The 19665-nt window shown below is 41.6% G+C and overlaps 1 protein-coding gene across 1 annotated transcript in view; it reads left to right on the top strand.

Annotated features, from left to right (window-relative positions):
* Positions 1-19665, top strand: part of CUBN (cubilin) — a 346655-nt gene that overhangs the window by 131570 nt on the left and 195420 nt on the right. Inside the window, exons 29-30 of the mRNA XM_089693694.1 lie at positions 10103-10284; positions 17627-17801. Of these exons, the coding sequence (XP_089549820.1) occupies positions 10103-10284; positions 17627-17801 (357 nt within the window). The remainder of the gene's footprint in view (positions 1-10102; positions 10285-17626; positions 17802-19665) is intronic.

The following is a 19665-nucleotide window of genomic DNA, read 5'->3' as shown; positions in this document are numbered from 1 at the left end:
CTGGGGTTCCTGCCAGTCCCTCTGCTTTCCTATCGAAAACTGACTACACTAGGCATGAAACCACAGCACAGCCAGTTCTCTAGATGCGCGGGGAAACTCAGCCTGCTCTCCTCAAATGATTAGACTTTTGCTAAACCTCCCCTCCCCCGCTGCACAGCCTATCACTGGGAAGCTCAGTGTACTGCTGTTTCCTTGCCCACCTCTCTGTGTTGCTGAGAACAGAGGCTATGTGATCACGTATAACAAAAGGAAAAAAGGTATTTATAATTTTTTTTTTATACAGTGTCTATACACAAATGTTTTGCCTTTCATTTTAATTTTAAATTGAATGGGTTGTTTTACAAGGTGACGGTTTACTTATACTTTAATATAGGTCTCCTATTGCATCTCATCCTAATTCTAAGAACATCCACTGCCCTGAAGAAGGGAAGTCCTTTCCACTGAAATGTGTTGGATTTATTTGATGCTCTTAACCAATAAACATTTCAAACAGACCTCTGACTGATATGAACTTTTGCACTAGGCGCTCCTCAATACCCACCCTATATGTTATCACTGAAATTGGCAACACAGGAAGTGTCATGTACCTGGTTGGAGGCTAAAGTGACAAGAGGGCTCCCCTTGTGGCTGAGTTCAGAGCACCCCTGAGAAGCAGGGAGTGCTCCACCCAAAGAAGCATGGGTTGTCTGTTATGGAGTAGCCTGATGAGCAGAGTGGATGAGGAACTCGGAATGGACTTGACCTTGCAGCGGTGTCAGCAGGATGGAAGACACTCCAGAAGTCTTGCTTGTGCCATGGAACCAGCCACAGTACAACAGCTAGAACTCCAGATGCTAGGCGGTTCATGACAGGAGAGCAGGAGGCGGAGCCAGGAACCAGAGCCATTAATCATGCACAGGAGATCAGTCATGAGTCAGGAATAGAAGCAAGCGTGGTCACAGATCTAGCCGAAGTCATACACAGGAGCCAGGCAGTAAGCGAAGTCCGTGTAACAGGCCAGGATCAGACAAGGAGGCAGGCAGTAGCAGAGTCCATATAACAAGCCGGGGTCAGAGCCAGGAGAAGAGCCAAGTCCAGGGGCAATCCGAGTCAGCAACAGGAATCCAGAAGTAAAGCAACACAGAAGCACAAGGGAACAGGGGGCTGACTAACATCCAACAACTTGTACACCAGAGTGATGACTACAAATAGGCTTTACGCATGCCATGGCGCATCTGCGTGCGTGATTGCTTGCACAAGCGCAGCCCGAGCACCCGCGCACAACATCTGCGCACATTTCTGCACAATTTAGCGTGGCCATACTGAGTGTTGGCAGATGTGCCCTTTCTTCTGCGGTTAATCCTCTGACACAGAGTATATAATTACCTTAAATGTACTTTTTTAGATATGTGTTAGAACTGCCGTTTTGGCAACACAGTAACATCACTACTTATAGAATGTGCTTATGTGGTTTGGCCTTTCCTGCCCTCAGCTAATAATGGAATCTTCTACTCCTCCTACCAGTCCATCCCCCGCAGTTACTACCTTTTGTACCACCAGCCCCTCCCTTCTAGATTGTAAGCTCCAAGGAGCAGGGCCCTCCTAACCCTCTTGTATTGAACTGTACTGTTGCTGTGTTGTCTCCCGTTATCTTGTAAAGCGCTGAGCAAACTGTTGGCGCTATATAAATCCTGTATAATAATAATAATTCAGATCTAAGATGACTGATTTTTTCAGATGTGATAAATTAATTTTTAAAACATGTTGTGCAGGTTATCCATGCTCAAGATTCATGGTTCAGAAACTTCACCTTCAAAAACAGCCAATCCATCTTTTAGAAAGGAAAAATAAAATCTTATATTAAAAGAGCAATCCTAGATATTGCTACGTTTCATGCAAACTCCATTTCATACTCCTACCTGCCTCTATTCTGTAGATACCAAAAACGGCTGTTGTAGTTACTGGTTAAAAGGTATTATGGCCCCCCCAGCTGCAGACCCTTGCACCGGTAGGCCCTGGTCAGTTCCTGCACCCAGCATCTTAGGCCTCTTTCAGATGGATGCTCTGATCGGGTCTGCCTTCACGTTTTTCAGGCGGACTCGATCGGAACCTCCATTCTCCTCTATGGAGCAGCGGGGGTAAACGGTGTATCCGTTTACACCCACCGACATCAAATCCGATCCGCAAAAAAGGGATGGATGGGGATCCAATTGCCCTTCTGTCCATCAGATCAAGTCAGATGGAAATGGACAGGCGGTCCATTTTCATCCGACCGGCCATTGAGGAGAGCGAGCAGCTCTGTGTCCGCTCTGCAGTAGAGGCGTAGACACAAACCTGTCATCTGCTTGCTCAGCGGGGAATAGCAGAGAGATCCCCCACTGAGCAAGCGGATCCGCTAAACGAGTCCGCCCCGTGTGAAAGGACCCGTACTACCTTGCAGTAGTAAAATAACGCAAGTAGATCAGTTTATAATACTGTACAGCATACCAAGGGGGCATGTGCTGGCACAAGATCCTCCATAATGAATGGTGAAGGTTAGTGTGGCTATTCTGCTACATGTTTTTGATAAACAAAAACCCCAATAAGTGTATGTTGATTGGTTTGTGTGAAAGTTAGAGCACCTACAAACTATAATATATATATATATATATATATATATATATATATATACTGTGTGTGTGTATATATATATATACCGGTATATATACTATGTATATATATATATATATATATATATATATAGTAGTTTAATTTTTTTTTTATACTACTAATGGCAGCGATCAGTGACTTATAATGGAACTGAGACAGTGAGGCGGGCAATCTGACACTAAATGATGCTGGGGGGAACTGACTAACTGCCACTGATATAACCAGTGACATTAATACTATGATCAGTGATAGTATTATACACTGTACAAATGACACTGGCTGGAAACGGGTTAACATCTAGGGTGATCAAGGGGTTAAATGTCTGCCTAACTATGTGTAATATGTGTACAGTGTGCTGCTTTTACTGCTAGCTCTCTCAGTTTCTCATCCCTGCAAAACTGACAGATCGCTCCCAATGTACAGAGCTCTGGGCTGTGATTAGACACAGCCGATCAGCAGGTCCTGGCCATGAATCATTGGCCAGGACTTGCTGACAGGCCTCTGCTGTGTACAATCCCTAAACCCAGAAGTAGACAGCAATGTACAGGTATGTCGCTTTGCCTACAGCGGCGGGCGCCAAGTGGTTAAAAGCAAATTAACCCCTTGGCGCCGGCGCCTCCCGGCCCTTTAAGGTTTTCAGAAGCCACGAGGCTGGGCAGGGTTTTAGGGTCATGTGACCGCTGTGATTCGCCGTCACGGCTTTCACATAATTGGGAAAGGTCCCGATCGAAAGAGATCGGGACCTTTCCGTGAGTACCGGACATGTGTGATGGGAGCGCGCAGGGCACACGCCCTCAGCACATATGTTTTTCGTAATTGCACACAAATGTGCGGCCGCTCGGCGTCTATGCCCAGGCACATTTGTATGCGGCCGGCGTGAAGAGGTTAAATTCTAGTGCTTTAGCACAACATTTGTCAAGTCATCGAAGGTGCTGAGAACTTTTTTAGACATTATTTCATTTGAGAATCTAGTGTATGGCCAGCTATAGGGTTGCTGTAAAGGAAGGGGGGAGGGGGGCATTGCAAAAGTTTGAAATTGATTCACTAAAGGCAAATACACTGTGCACTTTGCAAGTGCAGTTGCTCCAGAGCTTAGTAAATAAGATAAATCTTCACTTGTTACAAAGAATACCCAATCACATGCAAGGAAAATAAAAAAAAACAGCATTTTTGTTTGCATATGACTGGATGATGGAAGTAAATCCACCCCAAAATGTCAGTATAGGGAGACCATAGTCTACATTTTGACCTAGGCTATCCCTGCTAGATTCCAGTTACAAGCTGTCTGTCTGCTGGGAGGTCTCACTTCAGAGGGACATGTAGCTAGTGGAGACCCCACTTGACTCCGCATATAACTGAAATATCACTATCGGACCCCATGCAAGCTGCCATTGTTGACCACACCTTTGCAAAATATTGTGCATTGCTGCCAGTGCTTTATGATTGACTAATGCCCTGTACACGCGATAGGAATATCATACGAAAAATTTTGCGGAACCACTGATCGAATGATTTTCTCTTCATTGATGAGCAGGATTTTTTAACCGATAACGATATTGTGAATGAAAAAATCCGGTTGAACAACAGTGAACAATTTTGTTGTTTCACATACTGATTTTCTATGCGGTGGTATGACGGTCGTACGAAAAAAAACTATCAAGCGCTATCACACATGGGTGGAAACAGAAGATGATCCGGATATTTATATCCAACGAAAAATCCAAATGTTAAAAGTAGATTGTCCTAATGAGATAATGAACCCAGAATTCTGCAGATTATATTTTATGTATCACTATTTATGTATATAGGTCATGTAATAAACCATATTATACTCATTGCTGGTAATTGTTGTGTATATCGCTCGTTCTGGCCGGAAGGGCGTGGCTACAAGGTCACACGCACACTGCATCACTTCCACTTGTACAGAAGATGTCAACACTACGTATTGCCCGACGAATGATTTTTTTAGATTGGTTAATGCGGGCCACGATTTAGACCAACGAACGGATGCTTCTCGGTCGTCGGATGACCGATCGGTTGATTTTCTAATCGTGTATTCCCACCTTTACCCTGGCCAAATTTGCATACTTCACTCCAACTTCATTTGTTAAATGCTTTTTCTTGATCAGTGTTTTTTTTTTATTCCAGAGACAGCCAGGCAGCTAACATTTTCAATAGCAGTGCAAATATTTTTTCTTAATACAGGCTTGCTTGAAGTAAAGAAATAGTCTCCACATTCTGATTCAGCACTACAGTGGTAGAAATATTATCCCTTTCCAGGGCCTATGGGTGAGTCAGTGTTCTGGGCACCGTCCTCCTAGAAGAGGCACACTGGGGAGGTATGTAGATGGGGTGGTGTAGACACGGCTCATGTTCAGCGATAGTGGGATGACATCCACGGAAGGGGAATGTGGGAAGGCAGTGATATTTAGGATTTATGAAGGAAATAGCTGCAGCTAATATCACAGCCAGTTTTCCACAATCCTGTTCCAGTGAGCCTAGCTGAGTCATACCCAGAGACGCGGGGCCCCAGATTTCCTATACACCCATCTGCGTATTGCAGTGGGCACTGCAGGAATCCAGACTGACTCACTGCGGACAATACGGATCTGTTTTATACAGGGATGTGCAAAGCAAATTTTTAAACCAGCTGTGAATGATCCCGCTACTAAAGGTGGATATGGAAAACCTATCAACATATAAATGAATGTACTATTTAAAGTGATATGAAACCCTCAGTTTTTAAGCACTTTCAACAGCTGATTTAATCACATACTGAGTATGCAGCTTCTTTAGGCTAGGTTCACATATGTGGGGGTGGTGCCGCTGTGGATCCACACGAAAATCTGTGCAGCCGCACCACCCACACAGAGAGATGCGGACCCGCGGGCGGGTGCCATTACTTCTAATGGCACGCCGCCCGCACTGGAAAACGCAACCGTACTGGGAACCGAAGTTCCCGTGCGCGCTGCATTTTCAGAAGAAGAGTAGGGACTTCTTCTCTGCATGTCACGGGGCACGGGAGTCCATTCAAATGAATGAGCTCTCGTGCCCACGTAAAACACGGCCCATGTGGCCGCATATATGTGAACCAGGGCTTAGTCCTCATGCATACTTGACGTTTTTACAGCTGCGGTTTTTCGCTTTTGACGTTTTATTTTACAGCTAGTAAACCCCCCAGCATGTTATCTTATGTGTCCATGCACACATAGACTGCAATCAACATTTTTTGGTTGGGACATTTTTTGGCTGGCAAAAAAAACCTCTTAGCTAGGTGTCTCATCACACAGTGGAAGCAAAAATGTTACATCACATCCGCTTTTAACACGAAACATGTCGTCACTTTCAATCCTGCAAATCATGTAGAGTTTCCATTTTTTGACTAATGCCTGCATTTTGTATCTTTGTGATTTATTTTCAGATGGCTACAAAGTCCTAAAGCACCGTGTAGCTGTCAATCTAAGTCTTTGACAGTGCGGCCCAAGAACTGCTTCTTATGAAAAAGCAGTCTTTAGGAAATAGCTGGTTGTTAATGTGTCTCTCATCATTGTGACCAGATCTGCACCGCAAAGCGTAATCACCGCAAGTGTACAGCGCACATGAACTGGCAAAATTAAATGTACAGGGTAAAAGCCTCAGATGCTACAAATTTCCACATAGAATCACATTAAAGCTGAAGTTTAGTAGATTTGTTTTGTGATATGGCTTCAAACACATTAGTTACAGTATGTGTATTCTATTGCCTACAGGCAGCTGCTTCTGGTAAACATTTTCCATACAATGTGTCCTTCACAACTGTCTGAGCAGATGTCTTCCGGCACTAAGAAGGTTAAAAGCACCCACTGCTACTGAGAAAAGTTGCGCCACTTGCCCCCTTCTGCCCTCTTTGCCATTCACAGAACTCCTATTCTCTCACAAAGCATCTCATTCTGTGAATGGGCAAAGGAGATTTTGTCATTCACCTGCTCCTCCATTCACAGAAATGGATGCACTATGAGAGTAGCAATTTGAGTTCCATAAATGGCAGAGAGTGCAGAAGGGGGCAGGCCTGAGGTGCATCTTTTCTCAGTAGCAGTGACTGCTGTTAACTTTCACAATACCGGCAGACAGCCAATCAGGACAATATCTGGAAGCTGTGAGGAGGAATACAAGGGAAGAATTTTACAAGAAGCAGTCTGCGGGTAATGAGATTCACATCATTAGACATAACATCTCTTAGATTGTAAGCTCCCAGGATCAGGCCCTCCCAACCCTCTTGTATTGAACTGTATTCTTGCTGTATTGTCTCCCGCTGAGCAAACTGTTGGCGCTATATAAATCCTGTATTATAATAATAATAATAATAATAATAACTGATGTGTCTGATGCATTATCCTAGGAAAAAAAAATATATATATATATATACAGTTGTGTTCAAAATAAAGCTCAAAATCCTTCTAATAGCTTTTATTTCCATACACACAAATACATTGGGAACACGACACATTCTATTCCAAATCAAAACATGAAGAAAAATATATCAAATTTGTGTCGTTCCTCTAAAAAAATGGAAGAAAAGTGAATATTAGACTGTTCAAAAAAATAGCAGTGTTTGTATTCTTTTTTACAAACTCAAACATTCACTATATAAACTGAAAAATGTTTGAAGATTTTGCTTTCCTTTGAATCACTTAATGAATATTTGGTTGTATAAGCACTGTTTCTGAGAACTGCTGTACATCTGTGTTGCATGGAGTCACCCAACTTCTGGCACCTGTGAACAGGTATTCCAGCCCAAGATGATTGGACTACATTCCACAGTTCTTCTCTATTTCTTGGTTTTGCCTCAGAAACTGCATTTTTGATGTCACCCCACAAGTTTTCTATTAGATTAAGATCCGGGGATTGGGCTGGCCACTCCATAAGGTCAATCTTGTTGGTCTGGAACCAAGATGTTGCACGTTTACTGGTGTGTTTGGGGTCGTTGTCTTGTTGGAACACCCATTTCAAGGGCATTTTCTCTTCAGCATAAGGCAGCATGACCTCTTCAAGTATTCTGATGTATTCAAACTGATCCATGATCCCTGGTATGCGATAAATAGGCCCAACACCGTAGTATGAGAAACATCCCCATATCATGATGCTTGCACCACCATGCTTCACTGTCTTCACAGTGTACTGTGGCTTGAATTCAGTGTTTGGGGGTCGTCTGACAAACTGTCTCCGGCCACTAGACCCAAAAAGAACAATCTTACTTTCATCAGTCCACAAAATGTTGCGCCATTTCTCTTTAGGCCAGTCAATGTGCTCTTTGGCAAATTGTAACCTCTTCAGCACATGTTTTTTTTTCACCAGTGGGACTTTGCGGGGGCTTCTTGCAGATAGCTTGGCTTCATATAGGCGTCTTCTAATTGTAACAGTACTCACAGGGAACTTTAGACCTTCTTTGATCTTCCTGGAGCTGATTGTTGGCTGAGTCCTTGCCATTTTGGCTATTCTTCTATCCGTTTGAATGGTAGTTTTTCGCTTTCTTCCACGTCTTTCAGGTTTTGGTTGCCATTTTAAAGCATTTGCGATCATTTTAGCTGAGCAGCCTATCATTTTCTGCACTTCTTTATATGTTTTCCCCTCTCCAATCAACTTTTTAATCAAGGTACACTGTTCTTCTGAACAATGTCTGGAACGACCCATTTTCCTCAGAATTTCAGAGAAAAATGCACTGTAACCAGCATGTACAACATTTGCTGCCTTCCGTCCTTAAATAAGGGCAATAATTGCCACCTGGTTTTCAAAGAATGAATGACCTCACTAATAGAACTCCACACTGCTATTATTTTGAACATACCCCTTTCAAGTAGTGATTCAATTACACAGAATCAGAAGCATGCATGTCATGACTGTTGGGTCTGTTGGATTTCTATTACTCTACTACACCTGCTTGTAAATTATTTGCCATGTAGAAATATCATTTCTACCAAAAACAGTGATTGATCAGGTTAGTGATGTCTGACTGCTATTATTTTGAACACAACTGTGTGTATGTGTGTATATATATATATATATATATATTATATATATATATATATATATATATATATATATATATATATACTAAGCTCCAAATTTAACATTTTTGATCCATTTCTCCATTACATACTCCCAGCTCCCAACTGTCCCTCATTTGAGACCAAATCTCTCTGCCCCTTGGGCAGATGCAGTTGTCCCTCTTTTTGGTCTGAGGTGTATATCTCGGTACACAATGTAACTGTTTTTATTACCAAATGTGTTGTGCTGCACTAAACTTTTTATCCAACCTCTGTATTACGGCATTTGTTATTTTAAAAAGCCAATAAAAAGGAAAAGGTCAAAAAAAGCACTTGTGTGGTTTAGCCAATCATTTTATGCATATTAGACCTTTGTGTTCCATGTAACTGGGACCATGGTAGGGATGTGTCCTTTGCCTACATACCGTGCTAAACCGTGTCCCTCTTTATCATTTCAGAAAGTTGGGGAGTATACATACTCCAAACAGATGTAAATATTACAAACACTAATGATCATTTCCTGACTTATTTATTTCAGAATTTGCCTTTAAAGCACAAAACAGTTGACAGGTCCCATTCACACTATATGGCGCTACAGTAATGCATATGCCACACCCCTTTTTATCATGCATTGCTGCATGTGTTATTGCAGCTCATTCATCAGTGTTTGTGATTTTTATCTGTTGTTTGGCGTATGTAGTAGATAAATAACTTTATAGTGGCATCTATGACTTTTGTCCTAGTGACCAGTTTGCATGGTTCTTTAATGATAAAAGGTGGGGCTTTTTTCAAAACTACTATTGCTGTATATTGTAATTACTGAAAAGTCCACTGGAGTGTAAATGTCATATGGGGATTCATTGTTATTACTACTGTTTTATGTCAGCAAGATAAACTGTTAGGGCCCATTCACACTGGAATGCGGTGCAGGAAAGGCGCATTCTGGGCACATTTTGCATGTTGTATGTGACCTTACTGCCCTTGCAAGACACACACAGGTGCCATTAATTGTTAAAGGCACCCCAAACGCATCTCACAAATGCACCACATTTGTGACCTCCAAACTTCATGAAGTGCAATGTGAAAAAGTTGTGCTTGCACCACTTTTTGTGCAGTTCCGTACATTTAGCAGCCCATTCAAATGATTGGGCTGTCAAAACTGGAAGATGAGGGAACACGCTCATGTGAACATGCATGTTTCAGTGTGAACTAGCCCTTAATGTACCAATATTTCCTGTTAGTATTATTTGCCTCTATCCATTGGCACTTTGGTTCATGTAAACTATGTAAAGTCTTCTGGAGATGCTCATGCTTCTGAGTTCATTATTCTTGTTTGTGTATTAGATATTTTACTTCCATGACATTGCCATATTGGCACACATTCATGTGTAAGTCATTCCTGACATCTACTCCAAAATACATATTTAACTGGTTACTGTTCTATTACACAGGATGTGGCGGAGAGCTGTCTGGTCCAATTGGCTCCTTCAGCAGCCCTGGATATCCCATGAAGTATCCGAATGACAGAGAGTGTATCTGGCATATCAACACCTCTCCAGGGAGCAGCATCCGGATCATTATACTGGAGTTCAGTATTGAGAACCACATTACATGTAACTATGATGTGCTGGAGGTGAGTTCTGGTGTATTAGGCTGTAATATTAAACAGCAGCTTGAAACAAACCGTTAAATTCACACATTAAACAGAACTCCAGATATTTTTTTCTCAGTTTTTGATTTAGTGGGGAAAAGTTAACATTTCTATAATTTTTTATATCCGCACCTTAGTAGGGGAAATTTTTCCTTATTTCCTCCACCCCGGACACCAGAACAGAAATGAGGAGGTGAGGTTGTCACCAGGAAGGCACAAACAGCAATAAAAAGTTGCAGTTTGTTTACTGAATGACCACTTTGCAAAGTGAAATTTCATTTAGATTCGTGAATAAGAGAAAGCTAAATGAAAATTGAACTTACCCAGTTATGTGCAAGAAATTTAAAGATTGAACTGATTGAATGGTTAATGCCAGCACAGCTTCATCTCATTCATTTAGTTAGGTGAAAATTCAATTTGCAATGTGAATAGGCTCTACGGCTTTAGTAAATCCACCCAATTGCCAGAGGTCCTAAACTATCCCAACTCTGTTAAAAATGTTTTGTCTGTTTGCCTAATGGACAGATTTCTCATCCCTTCCTGTCCTGACACTAGGGTCACAGACAGCCTGAAAGAGGCTGGAGTTGGACTGAATACATATATAGAGAGAAAAGATTTGCAAAATGTACACTTGTAATCCATCCCCACCTGATGTGTTACACACTTGTATTGTATAAACAGGGTGACAACACAAAGCTTGGGGAATCAGAAACTTTGGGGACATTTTGAGTATAAAAGCCAAATTTTGAAAGATAATGACTAGTCATCATATTCTTAGAGTTAGAGAGTGTTCTAGATACACTATATGGTCAACGTCTTTTGGGCACCTGATCATGATATCTAGATGAACTTGTTGGACATCCCAATCCAACACCACAAGCATTAATATGAAGTTGTCACTAGCCTCCACCCTTCTGGTAAGAATTTCCACAAGATTTGTAGTCTGCAGGAACTGGGGATGGGGGAAATTGGGGACAAAACTTTTGAAAACTCCCAGTTCATCTAAAGCGGTGACACTGCTCCTCTCCTTGCTCGTTCTTCAAGTAATTAATGAGCATCCACACAGATGAAGCTCATGCTCAGCTCTCTCCAACTTTAGAATCTCCACTTTTGATGTCTTTACCAGTGGCACTTAATTACTGGGCTGTTGCCCTCCACCAGGCTGCGGACTCCCATTTCCATGCCTCCAGCCAGCTGCAGATCCCTTAACCTTCCACAGTGCCTCCCAGGTGCCATTGGGGTTTATTTACTAAAGCTGGAGAGTGCAAAATCAGGCTTACTTCATACTGCATACAAACCAGTCAACTTCCAGGTCTTCTTGCCAAAGCTTAACTGAACAAGCTGAGGTTAGACGCTGATTGGTTTCTATGCAGAAGTAAGCCTGATTTTGCACTCTTCAGCTTTAGTAAATAAACCCCTAAGTCACCGGTGTATTTACTACGAAGCAAAGAAGGCATTTGCCTAGGGAGGCAATTTTTAGGGGCGTGGTACCTCCCCTCGGATGAAGGGACCTGGTGAGCAGCAGCAGACTGAGACATGCAGGGCCGCCACCTGAGGGGTACCGCCGGTACTCCTGTAGGTGGCCTGGAGAGCAGGAGGATCAGTGTGGAGGGGGAGAGCAGTTGCAGAGCGATGCTCTGTGTGTCTCTCCCTCCAACAGCTGATACGTTATTGCACTATGGAGGTCTTCTCTGTTTGCTTCTTCATACATGCCTGAGTCCAATTGTGTGGAAGGGTATCTTGAGGTGCGCTGATGCTGGAGTGAAGTTCTATTGGAACCAGTGGAGCTGGTGGAGCCAGATTGTGAGACACCTTCTGGTGTGGGATATCAAAAAGTGTTGTGGCCCTGAGGGGTCGATGCTAGGAGGTAAGGAGGCACTCTAGCCACTGTGGGATAAGTTACACTAGAGTGTCACCAAGAGCACAAAGCAAGTGTGGAATGAAGATTGAAGCACTCTATGTTTGATTACAGTTGTTATTTGCACAGAACTTTATTTTCAGAAGATTGCTTTACATTAATTTGTTTATATTGCATTTGAGCACTGATCACTTTATAATAATTTTCCTAGATTGTAAGCTCAAAAGAGCAGGGCCCTCGATCCCCTCATGTTTTGCATTGTATTGGTATTGTTCTGTCACATGTTCTGTCCCCCTTTGTAATGTACAGCGCTGAGCAAACCATTGGCGCTTTATAAATACTGTATAATAATAATAATAATAATCTAAGTGTGGATATCACTTATATTTACACTACACTAACCTGGTGGTCCTAATTGGTTGGTAGACCGGGCATCTGGTTGTACACAGTTTATTGTGGGTTTGTAAATTGAGCACGTGTAACTTATATATCATTTGTTGGAGTCACTTATGTATGGTATTTCCTATTATCACTGTATAATAATTTATATATTTATATGATATTTATTGAATATTAATATTATTTTTTATTACATTAATTATGAATGTGGATTTTGGTTTTTAATATTTTGCACAATTTATTTATATTTATTTTTATCTAATTGTGTTATTACATTTGTTTAGCGCTTCACCATTTATTGGTTTACTTTGTCATATCCTGAGGTATAGGGAATAGGTGATAGCAGCTGACACATCTAATAGGGGCCCGTAAAGTTGAGCGCAGGAGGATTTTCCCATTTCTGAATATATTTATATTGTCATTTATTCAGAAATGTAGTGTTGCTATTTGGCTGGGAAGCCAAGATCCTTCCTCTCCATTGCTATAGCCTTGTAACTCTGCATACATCAGACCCAGCAAACACTGCCGGGGATCAACCCCTCATCCTGCCATTATTATCCCACAACAGAAACTTGCAGAGCCTGTATTGAGCTCACATAATTCTGCATCATGCCACACAAATCAGCCCTTCCATTGCTCAGAACATTGGAATGCTGACTGAATCCTACACTAAATGGAGCTAACAAGGCAGAAGAAAATGCTAAAAACAGATTTGAGCCTCGGCCCTGCTGAAAAACAGGGAGCACGCTAGCTGAAACACATCATTCTCCCAATTCACACAATTGTCGTCTTCTAGTTTTAGAATCTGCTAGGAAATGTGTGCCTGTTTGTGAACAGGTTGATTTTATTTGAATGATTTTTGGCCTCTGAATGATTTTTTAACAAAGCAGTTGGTATTACTGGCCAACCAGACAATATTTTAGATGGACATGTATTATTCATTTTCAAGGGTACCCTCTCTGATCATGGGAGAATGCAAACTGGTGGGATGTACTGGCAACACCAAGTATGACTGGAATATCAGCCAGGGATAAAATGGTACTGGTGAGGTTCTACATAGGATGTATATAACCACAGTCAGATTGCAGAAAATCACCAATATAGGAATATGTCTACAATATAAAAAGAAAAAGGCTTATTTATACATGTTTTGGCAATATGAAAAGATTGTAGGCTTTTGTAAGGAAGCAGCAAATGTTACTAATATGATTATGAGAACCTTAGAAAAATAGGCTACATCAACATTATCAATATGATACTGCCTATGTATAGTTTTAACTGCCCATGGATTTTCCAGAAAATCTGCCCACCTTTAAATATAATAACCTAGGTACTTTCTAAATTCACACTTTGATGATGAGACTTCCTCTAACCTTTGAGACTATAAGAATAATTCCACACCCACTTCTACATTAGTGAGAAAAGGCCCAATGCAATTGAATTGGCAACAATATGTTGACAAACAGGACATATGAGGGGGGTCGATGGGGTAAATGTGTTTTTTTCCCAGGGCAAACTGGGCTGAGGAAGGACAAAGAGTTGGAAAAGTAGAATCTAACCAGTGGCTAAATGGTTAGCACTTCCTCCTGATAGCACTAGGGTCATTGGTTCAAATCCCAGCCATGGCCCCTCCTGCCTGGAGTTTTCATGTTCTCCCTGTGCCTGTGTGGGTTTCCTTCCACACTCCAAAGACATGCTGGTAGGTTAATTAGATCCTGTCTAAATTGGCCCTAGTATGTGTATGTATGAACCCTTGAGGGTTAGGGAGGGGACTGAAGTGAATGTACAATGTATATGTAAAATGCTGCGTAAATTGATGGCACTATATAAGTACCATAAATAAATAGGTCAAAAACTACAAGGCAAACATTCCTGCAAAGAAAAGATTTAATAGTTAGTTGTCCCACCACTTAGGCTGTGGAGCTTCATTGCCATAAAATAATCAATCTTCAGCATCTGACACATGTGGAACTGTCGGATGCTTGTTTCTCCCACTATGCTCTGTGTATCCTTTCTGTAGTAATATAGGGACCCACAGAAGAAACCACAGAGTGGTATTCTGAGCAGTGGGACAGGTGAGCTGGGGGCAGATAAAGTTGCTAAGGGGTATAGGAGGCAGAGATGAAGCTGATCATGGAGCTGAGGGCTTTAGGATGCAGTGAGGGAAATGACCATGGAACTAGGAGCTGTAAAAAGGCAGAGAGAGAGCTGAGCTGATATTGGAACTGAAAGCTGTAGGGTCAGAAAGGGAACTATTTCAGGGAGTTGGGGGCTGTGGGAGACGAAGAGGGAGCTGATCATGATGGAGGAAGATAGGGATCTTGTCATAGAACTAGGAGCTATAGGGGGCAGAGAGGGAGGTAGTCACAAAACTGGGGGCTGTAAGAGGGAAAAAAGGGAACAGACTATGGAACTGAACACTTTAGGAAGCAGAGAGGGAAATTAACCTGGAACTAGGAGCTGTAAAACGGCAGCGAGGGAGCTGTCCATGGAACAGGAAACTGCAGGGGGCATAGAGGGAGCTAATCACAAATCTAAGGGTTGTAGGAGACACAAAGGGAGCTTGGGCAGAAGAAAGCTGAGATGGAGTTGATCATGTATCTGGGGCTTTAGGCAGCAAAAATGATCAAGGATGGGCAAAGTGAAAAACTGAAGGCACAGAGATGATCAATGGATTGGCAGAAGAGACTGGCAGTGTATTCTAATCATGGACAGTGGATAGAGGTGACTGAGTATGATCTGATCATGGACTATTGGTAAAGTGGCTCTGAGGCTGATTATTGGCAGAATAGAAGATAACTGTGCATGTTGGGGTGTTGGGGAGACGTAGAGTGAAAGCTAATGTTAGATGGGAAAAAGGGGACAGTGAGGATAGATCTTGGGATATTGCCAGTAAATGGAAGGTTGGTCTTTGCATTGTTGAGTCCTTTGTGATTTAGGAGCAATGAACCTTATGAAGATTCATTGCTTCTCCTCCACAAAGATGGGTGGTTTGTAGTCCCTGGTGGCTGCTAACCAGCAATTGTGGAGTCCTGCTGAAACCTCAAAGGAAATTTGAGCAATTTTGAACAAAAGTTGAACAGATTATGCAGGCACATTTCTAGTCTACGTACCTGCATGATCTAGTTTTTAACCACGATAAAGTGGGAGTGCTGAGCCTTTGAAACGCATTGGATGTTGCAATATAAAATCTTTCAAAGGACTTTACGAGCTAATGTGGCGCTTCCTTCATTTCAAAACTTTGCATGGTTGGTAGCAGAGGATAGGACGTGTCTTGAGGGAGAAAGGAGGAAACAGAAACTGATTATAGACTGGGGACAGAGGTAACATAGTTTCTGAGGGGTGAAGCTGAGAAGGAGGGTCAGCAGAGATTGTGGTGGAGTGCAGTGTGTGCTGCTGCAGACATGATCAGGACTAACTTCCGACAGTGGAAACAGACCTTCGGGACAAGCAGGGGAGGACAGTAGACAGCATGTGTTTTTAGGTGTAAATTCATTTTTATGTTTGTGTAATGTACGGATTATAAAAAAAAAATTTGGAAAAAAAGGAAAAAGCAACAAAAGGTGAACCTAGAAAAGGCGAAAATGCTAAATTCAGCACACAACTATTAATATTATGTACCATCTATCAACAGTCAGAGTGTCAGCTGTCAGAATAGAGACCTTGGAAAAAAAATAGTCATTCTACAAATAGGTGTTGTATAGTCCTACATGTATTCTACATTATGCACTTGTTTTGAAGAAAACTAAACATTGAAACAAAAGAAATTGCTTATCACATAATCCTAAATAGTCATGCCACCAAAAAAAGGCATTTAGTGCTAAATAAAAGATTTTATGTTATTTTTTGAAGGGGTAGAACTCCCTGGATAGTAAGGCTGGACATCCTGTTATGGAAAAGGAATATGAGTCACATCATAAAACCAAATAGTCCTCATTGTGTTTTCAGGTGCTCAGCTAAAAGCACAATTATAGATTTCCAAACAATTTCTACAGTTTCCGGTTCACAGTTTCCAAATAATTTTAACATTGCTACAGCAATTAAATATGTGCTACTATTACTTCTAGATATTCCCATAACCATGGTACTTAGGTTACCTTCTGTTATATATTAAAAGTTTATTTTGAAAATAATGATTTTATTATATTTTTAAAAATGACATAAAAAGATGAAACAATTTACCAAAAACCATTATAGTTTCCTTTTAAAGTAACCAATTAAAATTCTAACATTGATTTTCAAACCAGTGCTATCAGCATGAAATAATCTGGTTGCTTTGGATAACCCAATCCTTGTTATCAAACAAATGAGGTCCAATGTAATTTATGTTAACATATACAGTATATTCACACATATTTATAATAATGTGAATCCTTCACAATCTATTGGCACCTTTTATTTAAGTGTATCCATAGCAAAAACTGTTGGGTTTTTTTTTAATGTGAGGTGCATGGTGTACAATACCTATCAGGTTAATTTTTGCTGTCTATCCTTCTGGGGAGATTTCCTTTTGCTTTCTGCCTTGAAGATGCAACAGGAAGTGAAAGAAAATCTTCCAAAGTGAGGGGGATTCCCTTTTTAGAAAGGATAGCTTCTCACTCTCTGTCTCAGTGACAAGGGTCGCCAGGACAAGCAGAGAGGGGTAATCTTCCCAGCAGAGACACAAACAGCAATAAAAACTTGTTAGAGAGTCTAAAGCTGGCCATAAATGGATCAAAATTTGGCCAGCTTAGCAGGTTTGGAAGAATTTCGATTCATATGTGGCCTCTCCAGCTCAACAGAAGTTGATCTAACAATTGAAAAGCTTCTGTCACACAGGCTTGTTGGAAAATCTTTCTTAATAAGTAGCTGCAGCCAATGGTCTGCAGCCACTGATCAGCGTATTCTGACAATAGAGAGTCTCCAGAGAGGCCAGCTTTATTTTTCCCTGCTCTATTCAAAACTAAAAGATGTTTATTTTACATACACTATATATATATATATATATATATATATATATATATATATACTGTAAATGTTTGCTGCATTAAACAAAATGCTGACTGTTTAACTTGGTGTGGCTTTCAGATATATGGGGGCCATGACTTGTCCTCCCCAAGGCTGGCTCAACTGTGCGGACCTCGAACTCCAGAAAATCCCCTGCAAGTGTCTAGCACAGGAAATGTGGTCACTATCCGGTTTAAGACTGACTCTTCTGGGAATGGCAAAGGTTTTAATGCAACATGGAATGAAATTCCTGGAGGTATGTGAAGTGTTATTGTTATTGCATCAGTGGAAGCACAAAAATGGTGGGATGCCATTCAAAATTACACTGGATCTCCTGTATCAATGTGTCCGAGCAGGGGCGGACTGACAACTCATGGGGCCCCCGGGCAATAGGGGATCATGGGGCCCCTGTGTCCTTGCCCAAACTCAAAAAAGCCTATGAAAAGGTACCAGGGGCATCTCATGGGGCCCCCTACTGACCCCAGGCCCTCAGGCAGTGCCCGAGTTTCTAAATGGTCAGTCCACCCGTGTCCGAGTATGTACTGCCAGTTAGTCCAATTCTCCTTTTATAGTATAAATAAGCAGAGAGAAATAGATTGATTGTTGTGAAACAACTGCGACTGTTCTTCCCTCAGACACTTTCATTAGAGAGACCTAGTTTTGTCATGAATTGTGAAATATAACTATTTGTGTTGTTTAGTAAACTAACCTAATAGGACCTCTATGAAGGTTTGGAATCAATGATGAAACACTAGTAAAGAACAAAACCTTGTGTCACTGCTGGTGACTGTAACACAGCAGAGCCATGGTGGTTAGGAATGAATGAAAAGCCATATGTGAAATATAAATAGTTAAAAAAAGAAAAATGTAAGCAGCGCCTTGCCTTGCAACAACGCAATGCACCGCTGCTACACAACAGACACCAGCTTGTGCTCTGAAATGGCTTGTTTTAGTGCTGTGGCTGGTGTATATCAGCCTCTAAAGGGAATGAAATTTGTTACAATTATCTTTATTATTAGAGATGAGCGAAGTATTCAAAAATTCGATTCGGCTGATTCGGCGAATTTCAGGAAGAAATTTGATTCGATGCGAATTTATTCGCTACGAAGATAACTTATAAAAAGGGTTTCTAGGCTTCAGAGAGCCTTTAAATTAGTGCAGAACACTGTACCTTTAATTTAAATGCCCTTGGAGATGAGGAAGGAGAAGGAGAAGGATGAGAAGAAGGAGAAGGAGAAGGATGAGAAGAAGGAGAAGGAGAAGGATGAGAAGAAGGAGAAGGATGAGAAGAAGGAGAAGGATGAGAAGAAGGAGAAGGAGAAGGAGAAGGATGAGAAGAAGGAGAAGGATGAGAAGATGGAGAAGGAGAAGGATGAGAAGAAGGAGAAGGAGAAGGATGAGAAGGAGAAGGAGAAGGATGAGAAGAAGGAGAAGGAGAAGGATGAGAAGAAGGAGAAGGAGAAGGATGAGAAGAAGGAGAAGGAGAAGGATGAGAAGAAGGAGAAGGAGAAGGATGAGAAGAAGGAGAAGGATGAGAAGAAGGAGAAGGATGAGAAGAAGGAGAAGGAGAAGGATGAGAAGAAGGAGAAGGAGAAGGAGAAGGATGAGAAGAAGGAGAAGGATGAGAAGATGGAGAAGGAGAAGGATGAGAAGAAGGAGAAGGAGAAGGATGAGAAGGAGAAGGAGAAGGATGAGAAGAAGGAGAAGGAGAAGGATGAGAAGAAGGAGAAGGAGAAGGATGAGAAGAAGGAGAAGGAGAAGAAGGAGAAGGATGAGAAGAAGGAGAAGGATGAGAAGAAGGAGAAGGAGAAGGATGAGAAGAAGGAGAAGGATGAGAAGAAGGATGAGAAGAAGGATGAGAAGAAGGATGAGAAGAAGGAGAAGGATGAGAAGAAGGAGAAGGAGAAGGATGAGAAGAAGGAGAAGGAGAAGGATGAGAAGAAGGAAAAGGATGAGAAGAAGAAGGAGAAGGATGAGAAGAAGGAGAAGGATGAGAAGAAGGATGAGAAGAAGGAGAAGGATGAGAAGAAGGATGAGAAGTAGGAGAAGGATGAGAAGAAGGAGAAGGATGAGAAGAAGGATGAGAAGAAGGAGAAGGATGAGAAGAAGGATGAGAAGAA

Source organism: Staurois parvus, unplaced genomic scaffold (assembly GCF_062004578.1).
Source record: "Staurois parvus isolate SC_StPar_1 unplaced genomic scaffold, SC_StPar_1.0 ptg000636l, whole genome shotgun sequence".
Taxonomy (NCBI): Eukaryota; Metazoa; Chordata; class Amphibia; order Anura; family Ranidae; genus Staurois; species Staurois parvus.
The sequence above is the reverse complement of the archived record's forward strand: the minus strand, read 5'-3'. Positions and strand labels throughout refer to the sequence as shown.